Source organism: Talpa europaea (genome assembly GCF_964194135.1).
Source record: "Talpa europaea genome assembly, chromosome: 1".
NCBI lineage: Eukaryota > Metazoa > Chordata > Mammalia > Eulipotyphla > Talpidae > Talpa > Talpa europaea.
In genome coordinates, this window is record NC_140073.1 from 129,335,726 (window position 1) to 129,350,703 (window position 14,978).

General features: G+C 37.3%; 1 protein-coding gene across 2 annotated transcripts in view; it reads right to left on the minus strand.

Moving 5' to 3' along the window:
- Positions 1-6,003: 6,003 nt before the first annotated feature.
- Positions 6,004-14,978, minus strand: part of SATB2 (SATB homeobox 2) — a gene marked incomplete at its 5' end in the record, with an annotated part of 173,457 nt that continues 164,482 nt past the window's right edge. For both annotated transcript variants that reach the window (XM_084252893.1, XM_084252892.1), the window contains one exon: positions 6,004-6,768. In XM_084252893.1, coding sequence (XP_084109019.1) covers positions 6,307-6,768 — 462 coding nt within the window. In that variant the 3' untranslated portion in view covers positions 6,004-6,306. The remainder of the gene's footprint in view (positions 6,769-14,978) is intronic.

Consider the following 14,978-nt stretch of genomic DNA (forward strand, 5'->3'; position numbering starts at 1 on the left):
CATATATCTTGGTTATGCTTTAAAAAAAAGAGAAGTCCAGAGGAAGTTCATCTCTAAGTCATTTAATTTCTTAATGCCAACCAAAATTGGGAAAATCGAAGAATCCAAATAAATGAAAATTACAATGAAATGTGCCCTACTTTAAATACTGGTCAGTTAAAAATATAGGTTTTATGCCCTCCACGTGTTTTCACTAGGATGAAGGAATTGAGAAATTATAAAAAATATGAAAAGGATCCAGAAGGCAGGGGTGGGGGCCATTTGCAATTTTGGATGAGCTACTATGATCAGTTCTCATTGAGAAGGTGACATGAGGAGGCAGGAGGGAATTGAGGGCCAGTCACATGGCTCTCTGCCTCTACCTCAGAATGAAGAGGTAGGAGAGCAGAGGCCCTCAGGCAAGAATGAGCCTGTGTATTCCAGGGCTGGACCCCAGAGAGTGAGCAGAGTAGAGGGAAGGGGGTCCAAGAGGGTCAGAGCACTAAAGACCTATCAGATCATTGTAAGAACTTTGGTTTAATCCTAAAGAGTGACAGGGCAAAACAAGAGGCCTGTTAGGGAGGCTATAGCTACAACCCAAGTCAGAGATGACAGTGGCTCTGGTCAAATTGGTAGCAGTATTGACAGTGGTGGTTAAAGGACCATAGATTCATTTTGAAAGTAGCGCCAAAGGACTTGAGTGACGGAGTGAAGGTAGTATGTTAAAGAATGAAGGATAAATCCAAGGTTTTAGGTTCAAGTCACTGGAAGTTTAAAGTTACCCTCAGCTGAGTGCAGCAAGTTTAGGGAAGAAGATAAGATCATTTAGGGACATGTTCAGTTTACTATCCAAATGCAAATACTGAGGAGGCAGTAGCACATGATGGTTTGGGGGTGTGGAAGAGGCTGAGTCTGTAGATAGAAAATAGAATGTTGGAAGCACAGGGATGCATTTGTGTCGTGACACTGGCTAAGGAAGGAGTGTAAATCCAGAGAAATGAGCACCACAGAAGCATCCCTGCAACATCCTGGGTGTTAAAGCATGGAAAAAAGAATCACACTGATCGTTCATTCTTTCATAGTGAAAAAAGAGCAAGAGAGAAGTAGGTGAGGGCCTCCCTGGTGGTGCAAGGCGTTAAGACGTAACCTATGAAGTTATCTGCAGCCACTGCAGCATGAGTTCAATCCCCGGCCAGGGAGCTACCCACATGGGAGAGCAGACCTCTCCTGACTCGCCCGCTGCTCCCCTCAGCAGTGTATTGCAGTTGGTCTGCCTGTTCTGTTCCCCACTCTGTCTCTGGTGAATCCTCTTACCCCCTCCCCACACACTTCTGGCCTGTACCCCAGTTCTTGTATGCATAAATAAGTAAATCTTTTAAAAAAAAGTAAGTGAAAAATAAGAGTGTGGTGTCATTCGTGTTTAAATATCTACTTTTGAAGACAACACAAGGCTCCTAAAACATCTCATGTGCTCTCTAATTAAGAAAGAAAACCATACTACAGCTCTTGACAGGAAGAAGGAAAGACATTACAATAAAAGAAAATGGAAGAAAGAGAGGGAAAAGGAGAGACCAAAAAAAAAAAAAAAAAAGGAAATATAGTAACACTTTGGCACCCTAGGTTTTAAGTCATGTAAAAAAAATTTTAAAACATCAGACAATACTACTCTAAAACGCATCTGAAATATTTTTTAAGTCATTTATAACATTTTATTCTATCCTAGTTCTTTTTTTGGAAAGGAGGAAAACAGAATTGTCCAACTTGTATTATTTAATCATGACACAATCCTGAGATCTACAAATTATTGACCTCATTTTATGGATGAAGAAACTGGGTATCTAAGAAAGCACTTCCCCAAGCTACAAAATTGGCTAAGAAATAGACAGAGGACAGCTCACTGCCCCCTCACAATCAATTTTAAGCAAATTATTCTAACAAATTTTCCCCTTTACCTTTTCCTTACACAAGGTAGGGCGGTGTCTTAGGGCTGCACAGTCCAAAGTTGCTTGAGCCCCTCAACTCCCTTAGTCTGTACGGTTTTGTGCTAAAATGAGATTAAGCGTGTTAATGGATAGTGAATAAATTCTAGGTATCTCTTTAATTAATCATTGCTCTGCACTATTGATTAGAGTGCAAATGCAATATCCTTGTAATTATTTCTCCATATGTGAAGCTAGTACTTTAAACCTTTAAATGTCACCAAAGGAGCTACTTCTAGATTCTTGTGGGACAGTTTTACCAGCAGAGCATGGTGTTTAAAATAGGCTTTTCTTTCAGAACTAAAATCCATCAGAAATGTCACACTCAGGCAAGGTGTGTTTAGAGAAGTCAAAAGGCCATGTAAAATAGTGTTAGCCACGGTTCAGCCAACTGAGGTTCAGTCCAGGTAGCATCCTGGGACACCTGGGACATAAAAGGAGGTATGGTGACACGGAGATTTTTAAATCTTTGCTTGAAACTTTTCAGAAAGGGAAGTAGCAGGATAAAGGAAAATTTCTTCTATAAAGGAAAAATAACAAAAAATCACTCCATGAAGAGACAACTTTCAGAAGCTATAATATGGCATAATGTTTAGTCAAATACTTCTTAGTTTCCTTTCTTGGAAATAGAAGTTGATAGCACAGAGACCACCTTCTAGGCAGAAGCCAATGCTTCTGTGAGCAGACTCCACTCTTCAGTGTCTGACCTCCAGTGAAGTGTGACCCCTACAAACACCACCTCATGCATGTGCTAAGAATCAGATGATCACAAGTACCTCCCTCCTTGACCCCAAATGTTGGATTTATTTACATGAATCCACCTCATATTGAGCCTCTGTTCTTGAAAAACTTCAGCTCTCTGTGCTGGGAGTCTGCCTTTTGGAGAACATGCAGTTTCTACAAACTGTCCTTAAAACAATATCTATGTGTATCCTGAGCTGTTAACCATCATGGAAAAAAAAAATAACAAGTGAAACTAAGGAAGAAAGAAAAGAAAAATTACAATGCAAAAGAAAAAAGGAACAATCCAGGAAAGACAATTTATCAAGAGAAAACAAAATCATTTCTTAATTGACTTTCTCTTTGCCAATTCTGTAGCTAAGCACTTGCTTCTTCCTTAATAACTTTAGTCCTTTGAGCAATTTTTTCCATTGTAAGCACTTTCAAAAAAATCATTTTCACACATTTCTCAGATACATCAATCCTTCCGGCATTCCTCTACGCACACATTATGGTACCCAGCTCTAAATATAAAAGACTTTTTTATGTCCATTAACCATGGACATATGCACTCCAAAAGTTTCCTGACACGCAGTCATTTGTGGTTTCTTAATTATAAACAGAAAATATTCACTAGAAAAATAAAGAAGCAAGCCCATACATATATCTTAATACATTTGAGTTTTGTTTGTATACGACAAAAATCTTTGGATAAAAATTACTCTCCCTGTTGCTGGCTCCAGGATATGAGCATGCGTGCATTTATAAACAGAGATTCACACACATTCACATGTATAATTAAATCCATGCAGCGTGCAGGACTCAAACATCTGTAATTGTGGGGGCTGCTATCTTCTCCTATTTAGAAAACAAGTGAATGAATTTTCCTTTCACCCACAAGATCTCCCTCTACATGAAAACTTAAATGGGAAAGAAGGCAACGTCCAGGAAAATACTTGACAAACGAAGTCATGTTTATTGAATGCGTTTTATTTTAACAACCAAAAAATTCTAACAGCCTAACAATGCACATAAGTTAAAAATTAATTATCACTTAGTGATAACAAAGATAGTTGATTTACATGGAAAAAAGAACATTTACAATATGTTAATCCTTATTCACATTGTTGATACCGCAATAAAACACAATTTGTTTTTCATTTCACAAAAAAAAAAAAAAGGCGGGAAATTGTGCTTTGTCAAGAGGCACTACAAGAGAAAGTTTCTTCTTCCAAATAGATATTATATGACAGATATTGAATAAATAGACATATATGCATTGTAATTCGCAAAGATCTGGCAAGACCACAGGCTAAAATGCCCACAGATTCACTTAGAACCACTGCAAACTTGGCAGTGAAATTAAAAAATAAAAGGCAAGACTTAGCATTGAAAAATACCTAATAAATTTTTGGTTGAAGTGTAAAAGATACCAAATGCGGATGCCATCGATAGATGAACCACCTTGTAAGAGCTTGGCAAAATCAGTTTCCATTACATGAACAGAGTGACCTTCAGCAACAGTGTAAGAAGACAATTTGGAAAGAGTAACTCGGAGATCAGGAAGCAGCGACCATGGACTTTCTGATTAAAGCTGCAGCATACTACAGAAACAGGAAGGATGGGCCCAGGGCTTATCTGCAAACCACCATCCTTTTGCAAAGGTATGACACTCAGGTCAAGATAATTTTTTAAACATCATTATTTGAAAAAGTACAGGAAAATGTCCCTTTAAAAACTCCAGAGGTTACTGAGCAGCTAGAATTAGCTTGTATTGCAACATGTCTTCTCCCTGTATATTGTAAGTTCTGAGTTAATATCTACACATAGAGGTTTTTTTTTTAACTCCTACCTTTTATACCTTTCAAATATATAAATAGTATTAACAGTTATATTACAATGCTTGTGTAGTAAACAGAAAATAACTTTCAAAGTGATATTGCATGAGGTCTTTGACAAGGTTGCATGAAAGCACAACTCAAAAAAAAAACAAAACAAAACAAAACAAAACAAAAACAAATCCAAACGTATGGGACTGTTTGATGGCCACTTTGAAGCACAGATTTGAAGAAGGCGAGGTCTCCTCCTGCAATTATTCTAAGTAGAAATGGGAAGTAATGCTCCTGGTGTTTCTGATAGAAAGCTAAAGGAGATTTGAAGAACTATAGTAGATTGCAGCTTTAATGCTCATTCTGCTCAACAGCCAGTCGGCATTAGTTCTGCTTTATGTAAGGTAATTGCTATGTAGGTAGCTGGGAAAATGTTTCCGTTTATTGAGGAGTAGGTGATTCCACTGAAATCGCTTCGCTGACTCTATTGCCTGGAGCTGCACAATGATTCAAAAACAGGTTCTCGTGAGGGCTGCCATGCCAGGGAAGGGATGAGGCTTGCAAGACCAGAGACTTGTCAGCTGGATGGAATGTGTAGAAAGAAGAGGAAACCCAAAGTGAAACAGAAATGAGAACTGTCTTTTGGGAGACTGAAGGATGGAGATTTATTTGAGAGGGAGCCCCTGTAACTGGGCAGCAACTTCTTATTAGTTCTAACTTAGTATTACATTGAACTATTTTCTATTAAAAAAACAGAACCAAAAAAAGCAACAATAAACAACTTTTAAATGAGCACGCTTGTTAATTTTAAGATTTGAAGCCACGAGCAGGTAAATAAATTTCACAATAAAATGTGGCTCATATCATGAATTGCATATGTCCAACCATTTTATCAAGACTGCACCAATGGACAAGTTTTCTCTGTACTGAATTTCAGTCTTACTCATTTGGAATTCCACAGAAATACATCTGTTCACTACAGCAATGACAAGTTGAATAACGGAACATATTGAGTCATTTTAAGTGTGCATTGTGTCTTTAAGAAAAATTTGACATGTATCATTTTAAGGTGCCCTGATTTTTTTTTTTTACTTTACTTTTTTTTTTTTTTTTTTTTGGCAGTGTTGATTTATTTTGTTAAATACATACCTCAAAAATTACCCATCAAGCTGCCAGATAGGAAGCAATAGAATTAAAAAAAAAAATCAGGGACAAACACAGAAAATAAATAGGAATTCAAAAATAGTCACCCCACCCTGAGAGCAGGCCGCAGTTTATCAAAAAGCCAAAGCGACTCACTGTGAAGTGGTTTTTTTTTAATACATAAACAAGTCTCTTCTTTAAGAACTCATTTCACAGTCTATTCTTTCAGATTGTAAAGTTCTCTGTCCCATGCAATTTTAATATATATATGTAAATATATAGATATATACATATACATATACACACACTTGTAGCTTCCTTCATTTATTTCGTAGGTCTTTTCATCCTGGAACTTGCCTGATGTCACTTCCATAAGTGCAAGAATAATGAAGGCAGAGTCTCCGTGATTATAATTACTGTGATCCAGTCAACTGTAAAAGTGTAACACTTTAATGTCTTTGCCAAGGTGATGTCTAATTCGGAAATACTGAACTTATTCAGTCTACAGGTGTATCCTGTGCAACAAAGAAATGTCATAAAAGGTAAGAAAAACAAAAAAAAGACAAAAAAATAAAATAAAGTAAAAAAATCTTTTAAAGAAAGTAAAACAGAAAATCCTTGGACCGATGTATTGCTTTGCCTGGTAGGAGTTCACATTATCTCTGGTCGATTTCAGAGGGTGCAGCCTTGCTTTTCTCAGCACTTTCCTCCTCGGCTTCCACTTTGTACATCTCCTCCGAGCCTTCCTCACTGTCATTCTCCTCTGACTCTGTCAGCAGCTCCTCATCCTTATACTCCGCCACGTCCACCGCAGAACCGAGGTGCTCCTTGAGCTTCCCGTGATGCTTTACGTGGTACCGCTGGTTCTGGAAGAACTTGATGATGGTGTGTTTGGGGAGATCCAGCTGGGCAGAAAGAGTGTGGATCGCTTCCTGATCAGGATACAGGCCCACATCATGAATAAAGCTTTGGAGGATCCCCAGAGCTTCTAAGGAGATCTTTGTGCGAGACCTGGGCTTTTTGGCACAACTGTCTTCAGTTGGAGGAGGTGGGGGAGGCGCTTCTTCTCTGGGAGGGGAACTCTCCTTGGGTGGCTGAGACTGCTGTCTATGAAGGACCTGATAATTAAAATTAAAAAAACAAAAACAAAAACAAAAACGAAAACGAAATGTTAATGTCTGACTCACTATTTCACATTTCAAAAGCTGTGGGTTCCTGTGAGCTGGCTACTTGCTTGCCACTCATGTACAAATGTGACCTATTTGCTATCTACAAATCACAGTGGAACATTCCTTGACTACCTATTATCTACAAGGCAGGCCTGGGAACGCCTAGGCCGCTGTTAACCTGATTATGTGACTATCTCCATGGTGGTCTCGGGATAACTCTGCCAGTGATAACATCAAATACTTTGCTGACGCAAATGTCTCTTGACGCATGGTAACGATGGCCCCATTCTCTGCTCCACGTAAAACTTTGTCTCCCATTCCTATCCCAACCTCTGGACCTTATTCCTCATACCACTGTTGCATGATCAGCTTTTACTAGCCTGTATGCTGTCAATAAACGGCACAAGAATTTCTGCTCAAGTAGCATAGTTTTGCCTTGCAAACCTGCTCCATGACTGCTGTGTCCCTCATCATTCACTCCACAAAGTGGCAACAAAGTTCCTATCACAACAAAAAGCAATCATCCCTCTGAAAATATGTGTTGAAAATATGTATTGACACATATGGTGTCAATATAAATTGTTGTCTTTGGAAAACTTGAAAGTCGCTTCTGGAGATTCTAAATCTCATCTACAAAACAAGAAACTAATAACAGTGATGTCTGCTAACATATATATTCTGAGCCACAAAGAAGTCATGTTACCAACGGTTATTTGATTTTAAACTGGGTCCAGAATCTCCCTTGCTGTGAACCAGCATGATATGCCCCATCTCTGCAAGCTAATGACAAAAAAAAACTGAACCTACAAGGAAAAGGAGGCTCTATGGTCAGATCACATGGATTCAAGACCAGACTCTTACACTTAGCTGGGTATCTAAGACACTGAACATTTGTGCAAGACACTGAACATTTAAAATCTAAACTTCTTTATCTACGAAAGAAGTGAAAGACATTGACTTCCTAGGAATGCTAAGATTAAATGGCAAATGCACGTAAAGATCAGTGCTTACTTTAAATCAAAGGTTAGTCAAACTATAAACTACTAACCCTCTTTTGCACATACTTCAGAGGTTTTTTATCCTTAATGTCAAGGTTTTCTAGTTGTTGTACTTAAATTTCTCTTTTATTTCTACCTATTGCCCCACTCATTAAAAACTGAAAAATAAAACAACTCAAGTGTTGAAATAAACTTCTGAATCCAAGATGGAGTCATTTCTGCCCTTGGTACCATGTTAGGAAACCAAACTTTCATGCTCCCATAATGTTCCAGCTGGTCATAAATGTCACATATATGTCCAGTCAGCCAAGCCCCAAATACCAAGTCAACTTTGAGCTCCTCACTTATTTCCTTGTTGCCTCATTTTTCAAAATAGGTAAAAAATGCAACCCCAGTCAGTCATGCTGCATCCATGTTGCTGCTTCTAATGTTTGAACAAAATCCCTTGAAAAGACAGCTCTTTTGCTTGTGAGGTACAAGGCCCTGTATTCCCCCAACCCATGGATTGCTTTCCATTGAATAAAGGACATCAGACTGGTTATTAAATTGTTGTAGTTGATCATTTGACACTAGTTTGGCAAGCTTATTCTTGATCTTTATAATTGCTTCTTAATTATCACCTCTATGTGACATAGTTTGCCATTTTAATCTTTATGAACTTGAATCTGACTAAAGAAAGACACAGCAATAGTGAGACTGCAGACCACTTGTATCTGCCCCAATCATAGGTCTATGTGAGAAGGGCTTCATGGAGAAGGGAACAGGGAGCATGGGGTTTCCAAGAGGAACCTCAGTCACTGCTTGCACCTTCCAACATCAGCAGTAATATAACCTAACTAAAGGCTACAGTGAAGGGTCATACTAAAAAGGGTTATATCAACTCCAAGGAAGAAGACCACATTTCCTGTATTCAGATCAGTGTCTAATTTCTTGAATCCTTTCAAATCATTAAAAATAATGTTATTTCACTTTTTAAAAATATACATTTTTCTTTAAGCTTTCTTTCCTGTTTCTATGTGATTTTTTCTATATTAGAGTAACAAATATTTTCCAAAGTTCAGGGAGAAATCAGTGAAGAAGAAAACATGTTTATTTACGTGAAAGAATGACTCCAGCACTGTCCCACACTAGCATCATCACACACCATATAACACATTATTTTAGCTACAAAACATCAATATCAAAGCAAGAGTTTAAGACAAAAAAAAAATCTCTGCCACCTATATGAAGTTAAGAAAAACTGATTTCTCACCAATGTGAAAATGTCAGTGTTTTACATAAAATTTTTAAAAAATAGGTAAAAATAAATAAGGTAACAATGAATAGAAGGCAACAATAGAGGTAACAATAAATAGAATTTTCAAATAATAATAATAATCAAAAGTTAATCAATGTAAATAACAATACCAACCAAGATAATCAGACAGCTGGTAGCAGAAAGAAATCTAAAACACAGGACCATAAATAGTGATACTAATGGTCCACATAATGTTGACCAATTGAAGTGAATGTTCTTGGCATTTTGTTACCACTTTCAATTAAGAAGTAAACTCCTGTGGTTGACTTGGTAAGCTGGCATCAGCAAAAGAGTGAGAGCCAGTAGGTAAAGGAGGATGGCATGGTGGGTCTGCCCTGCTCCTGTCACCTCCAAAGGCAGGAAGATATTTACTCAGAGAGGTCATATCTGGGAAGCTTGAGCATTGTAAGCATGAACCTTTTGGTCAACAGGTAAAGATTTTGGGTTTTGGCAGGCATAAAGAGAGGCGGAGAGAGGGAAGGAAGAAGGGGAAGAGACTGAAATCATGATGGAATAGATACTTGAAGAACATATACTCAAGCACAAGTACCCCCTATTAGAGCAGTTGCTTAAATTGGAAAACAAAAGAGAATTCACATGCCCCATTTTCTAAATTATGTTTGCCTTCTGTAGTAAAAGTGAGTATAATGGTTCCATTTAATTAAATAATTAGATTGGTTCTTTAGGAGTTTTCCATTGTGCCTTGGTTAGACTTAGAGATTTTCCAAAACTAAACTTTGAAGTTACTATAATCTTTCTGCATGATAGGGTTTGTTCTTCTTTGGGCCAACCAATTGGCTTGCTACACGTCCCCTCTTCCTTAGAACTTAGCGGTAGTAATATGTGCATATAGGAAAGTCACATGAAATAAAGAAACAGCAATAATAGCTACCACTTACTGAAAACTGATTCTCTGTGCCAGGCAATTCTCAGATGTTTGCATGGATTGATTTATTTAATCCTCCCTGCTCCTCATGGAGGTGCTATTTGTATCAAGCACTAGAACAAACTAGAAACATGTTGCCTCTCAGAAACATGTTGCTGTTACTCAGACAAGTAATAGCAATAGACATGCCCTATGAGATAGTACTCTACAGTGACTTGGCAGAATGACTATATTTACAGGAAGAAGGTTAAGTGGCACCTTCAAGCATATAAGGAAAGAGTAGTCAAAACGCAGCGTGACAAAATGAGCCATATAAAGTGAAATTCTTACAGATTACCAATGGGGCTTGCTTGCGGTTTTTCAGTTACTCTACCACCTTTCTTTGGCTAAAATTCCCCTTCAACCATGCTATACATATTATCTAAAAGATTGAAAAATTCCCCAAGTTATCTGTCCCAACTATCTTCAGTTGGGTAGAGAGTTAAGACAACTCTAGCAAAAAGAACTGCATATATGTCCTCACAAGTCAATTGCAGTCGCTTATTATAATGACAATCAAGGATTTTTTTTTTTTACTCCTCCTTTATTGAGGTAACATTGGTTTACAACACTGAATATGATTTAGGGGAACAAGTTCACATGTCCTCAGATGTGTGTCACCCCCTCACTCCCACCACCCAAGCACTATAATCTTTCAGCATAGATTCTTATATCCTAGTGCCCCTTCCTTCCCTCGTTTCAATTCCATAGGCATGCTTTCGAATCAAGGACTTTTTAATATTGTGTACTCTCTTCTTCTAATGGTGTAAGTGTCCTTAACAAAAGTAGACTAAAGCCGAGTCTTCAGATGATGGTATTCCCAAGACTGAAAGATGAATCAAAATTCTCCTCTAAAATCCATCTAAATGGCAGAATCATATCCTTTTTTCTTTACTTTCTTGACAATTCAAGAATATGTACCTAGCTGATTGTTTTTTTTTTTTTGATCACGAAATTTACACTTACTTCGACCAAGAGATAAGATACCCTGCCAAATGAATAGAGATATGCTCTTTTTTAACGAGTTCACAAACCCTGATTTATTTTTTTAATCAGGAGTTTTCTTAAAGTTTAACAGAGCACCTTCCCAGATATTTACATAAAACTACCCAAATTCACTGATTTTTCCAACCTCATCTTTTTCTCCATTGCAAAAAAGGAGTCTCTTATGCCTGAGGACCATCATCTCCACATTATTTTCCCAAGTAACAGAATATATATTTCTGTGAAGGTAACTGTTCATTCCTTTATACCTCACCTTTGCTTACTAAAGCCTGATAATTCACCCTTGCTCTATTTTGGTTTGATTTTTTTTCTCATCACTTCTGAACTTAATGTACTGAATAAATTACTTCTCATCATTTTGACAAAGAGTTTTAAAAGGTTTATTTAATAAGTCTCTTCCTTTTTGTAGCGTTTGTTGTTGATGCTTCATAACAGGGTTTGCAGAAGTTTAATATCTAAGTAACTTCAACAATATCAATAACAACAATAATAGGTAATAACATTCATGTAAAGCTTAGTATGAGCCAGAGTGATCTAAATACTATAAATATATTTTATTTTCAAAGTATTCTTGGAGGTAGGAATGTTTACATCATTTTATGATGAAAAAAATCAGAGTTCAGTGAGTGTAGGCAATTTGTTTGACACCTCATGGCTTGTTATAAGTAGCAAGACTGGGATTCTAAAACACATCTGCCTGATTTTAAATTCCATACCCTTCAATAGTATATCCTCCTGCCTTCTATAAGTAAGATTACATAAGAAAATTGAAAAAGATTACAGAGCAGAGGACACAGACCATGAATAAAAAAAAAATCAGGTAGCAATAAATACAATAAGCAAAAATAGAGCGATGCCTAAGGAGGTGATGGAGGAGCAGTTACTTTAGATAATTACCTTAATATGACTTAAAGTTATTTTATAAGGCTTCCTAAGGGAGGCAGTATTTGGCTAGAGGCCTGAAGGTAGTGAGGACCAAGCCATGAAGAGCATTCCAAACAAAGGAAAAAGTAACCAAAAAGGCCGAGAGGTAGGAATATACTTGGTATATTTGAAGGACAGAGGGGAAGGCAATGATAGAACCACTCAATATGGTAGCTGCTAGCCACATGTGGCTATTTACATTTATAGTTAATTAAAATTAAAAAAAGTAACACCTCAGTCCCTCAGTCACACCAGTCATATTTCAAGAGCTCCAAAACTGCTTTTTACGATATCAAATTGGACAGCACAGATACACTTCATTCCCATTATCACAGAAAGTAGTATTAGACATATGCTAGAGAGAAATGACAACCGAGACGAGGCCAGGGCCTTGGCATTCTAATGTCAGGGTAATGGGAAGCCCTACAATGAACCACAATCATATAATCTGATCTACTAAAAAACACAGTAGGGGGCCTTCCTCGTGGCACAAGGGGTAAAGACGCAACCTATGAAGCTGTCCCCAGCCACTGCAACACGGATTTGATCCCCAGCCAGGGATGGCGCCGCAGACCTCTCCTGACTTTCCTGCTGCTTCCCTCAGCAGTGTACTTCAGTCAATCTGCCTGTTCTGTTCCCCACTCTGTCTCTGGTGAATCCTCTTACCCCCCGCACCTCTAGTCTGTATCCCAGTTCTTGTATGCATAAATAAATAATTACTAGAGAGAAGAGAAATATTCACATATCCACATACTAAGTAAGAAGCTTGTTATATAGACTGGGCTCTCAATGGAGTGGATTTTAAGCAACACTATCAAAAAACAAACAGAAGGAGGATGCACTGGCTCTTCTATCCTGAAGAGAACAGTTAATTTACATTTAATTGATGGTTGTCCTCTTTATCACGTCTAAAACAATTAGCTTTGGATAAAACAATCTGCCTTGGATGAAAAGAGTAAATATGTACTCATAATAACTGGACCTATTCATTTATAAAACGCTCTAATAAGGAGTCATGTCTCCAACAATTATATATTCATGAATAAGTTATGGGTAAGACATAAGCAAATAAGAAGTTAAAAATTTGAATAAGCTTATTTATTTGTTGAAATTTCTCTGGGGTGAGATATGACATATATGTATAAACTAAATGGTCATGAAGATGGTGATGAAGAAGGAAAAGTTGTAAATTGAAAAAAGACATCAACTTGCCCACTTGTAATGCAGACACAAGCTGTTTCTCAGCTTCAAAACTGAAAATTTTGAAAACCTAAGGACAAAACTGTACCATGGTAAAAGTTGCCTAAGAAAGATAAAGCAGCTCTTCTTAAATCAGTGTTCAAATAGATTTCAAAGGCCTCAATGAAAACCAGCTGGAGCCATGTATAAAATATAATGGTTTTTGCCTACAGGGAAGGAAGTGAGATCTTGAATGATTAAGTTTAGGAAAGTATATAATTCACTGTATCATTATGAGGTGAACTGGATTACTTATAATAAGCCAAGACTTTGTGGTCTTTTTTATATAGGGAAAATGAGAAATTATTAAAGAGGTGACTATATAGAGTGGCAGATCCAGTGTGGTAATAGGTTAAAACAAAAGCTTCCCAAGTGGCCACAATCACCTCTCTATGACAAGCTTCACCCTGAAAACTGCACCTCACCCCAAGATTCAGGTCCTAAATGGTGAAACACATCAACAGAAGTTGATAAAACCAAGAAAATGACTTTGTCTGTATATATTTCCAGTTAATAGTAGAGCTACTTTAACTTGTTTAATTTACCTCAGCTATGACAACAGAATATACAAGAGTTGATCCAGAAAAAGGAAAACATTTCCATTAAAGCTCCCAAGAGAAATATATTTAACAGGCAATAAGAACAATTGGTTGGCCAAGCCATCCACTCTTGGACATGTATTCATTCAAACAGGAAACCATCAACTCAAAAACTACATGTTCCGCAATATTTGTTGCAGCATTATTCACAACAGCAAGAACATGGCAACAACCTAATCCAGTGCCCACTGATAGAGGATTGGATCAAAAAGATGTGGTACATTCACACAATGTAATATAATGCAGCCATAAAGAAAGATAAAATGTTGCCTTTAACAAAATGGAAGGAATTTGAGGCAATTCTGTGTAGTAAAGCAAGTCAGAATGACAAAGACAAATATTAGACATTTACATAGCAGATGATTCAAGAAAGAAAATGCCTATATGAAAACTAGAGGACTCTAATAAAGGGAGTCAGATTTCTAAGGTAAAGAGGCAGAGGGTAGGCCAAGAGGAAAAGGCCAAAGAGTTGAAAGGAATGGTAGTGGGGAAAGAGAAATGAAAATATTCTCAAGGAAACTTTAGTATAATCAGTTTAGTATAATACCTTATGTAGTTTTTTTTCATCAATCATGATTACTATACAAATCAGTAACAAAGGTTTGTCTCCCATTATCACCCCAGAGATCTATAGATCAACAATGGGCATATCCACCAATAAATCTACTTATTCCTTTCACTTTCACATACTACCTATATCTTTGTTCTCTAACATGCCAGCTATCACAGTGAAGCTGCCTCTTAAGCATCTGTCACATGGAATTGTAGCTCACAATCATAGTCCCATTCGAGGTGACACCCTATACACAGAGCCTGCAATACTTTTAGGAATATCCTTCATCAGTAGATTATTTTAATGTATGGTCCGTGGATCCCTGGCTGAATCTTGGTAGCCCATCAAGAGATGCATGACATCAAAATTATGTTCATGACAAAACTAAGACATTCGTTTTAGACCATGCTGAAATTGATGGTGCAAAAGCAATAGTAGAAAAGATGAGCTGTTAGTACAAATCAGCAGGATGGCACTAAGCCACACTAGTTACTGTATTCTTCACCACCATAAAAATGTCACTTTTGTTTAGGGATGTCTTTGATGAAGCAGTAATAATAAAATTATATTAAACTTAATCCTTAAATATACCTGTTTTTAGTGTTCTGTTTGAGAAAAT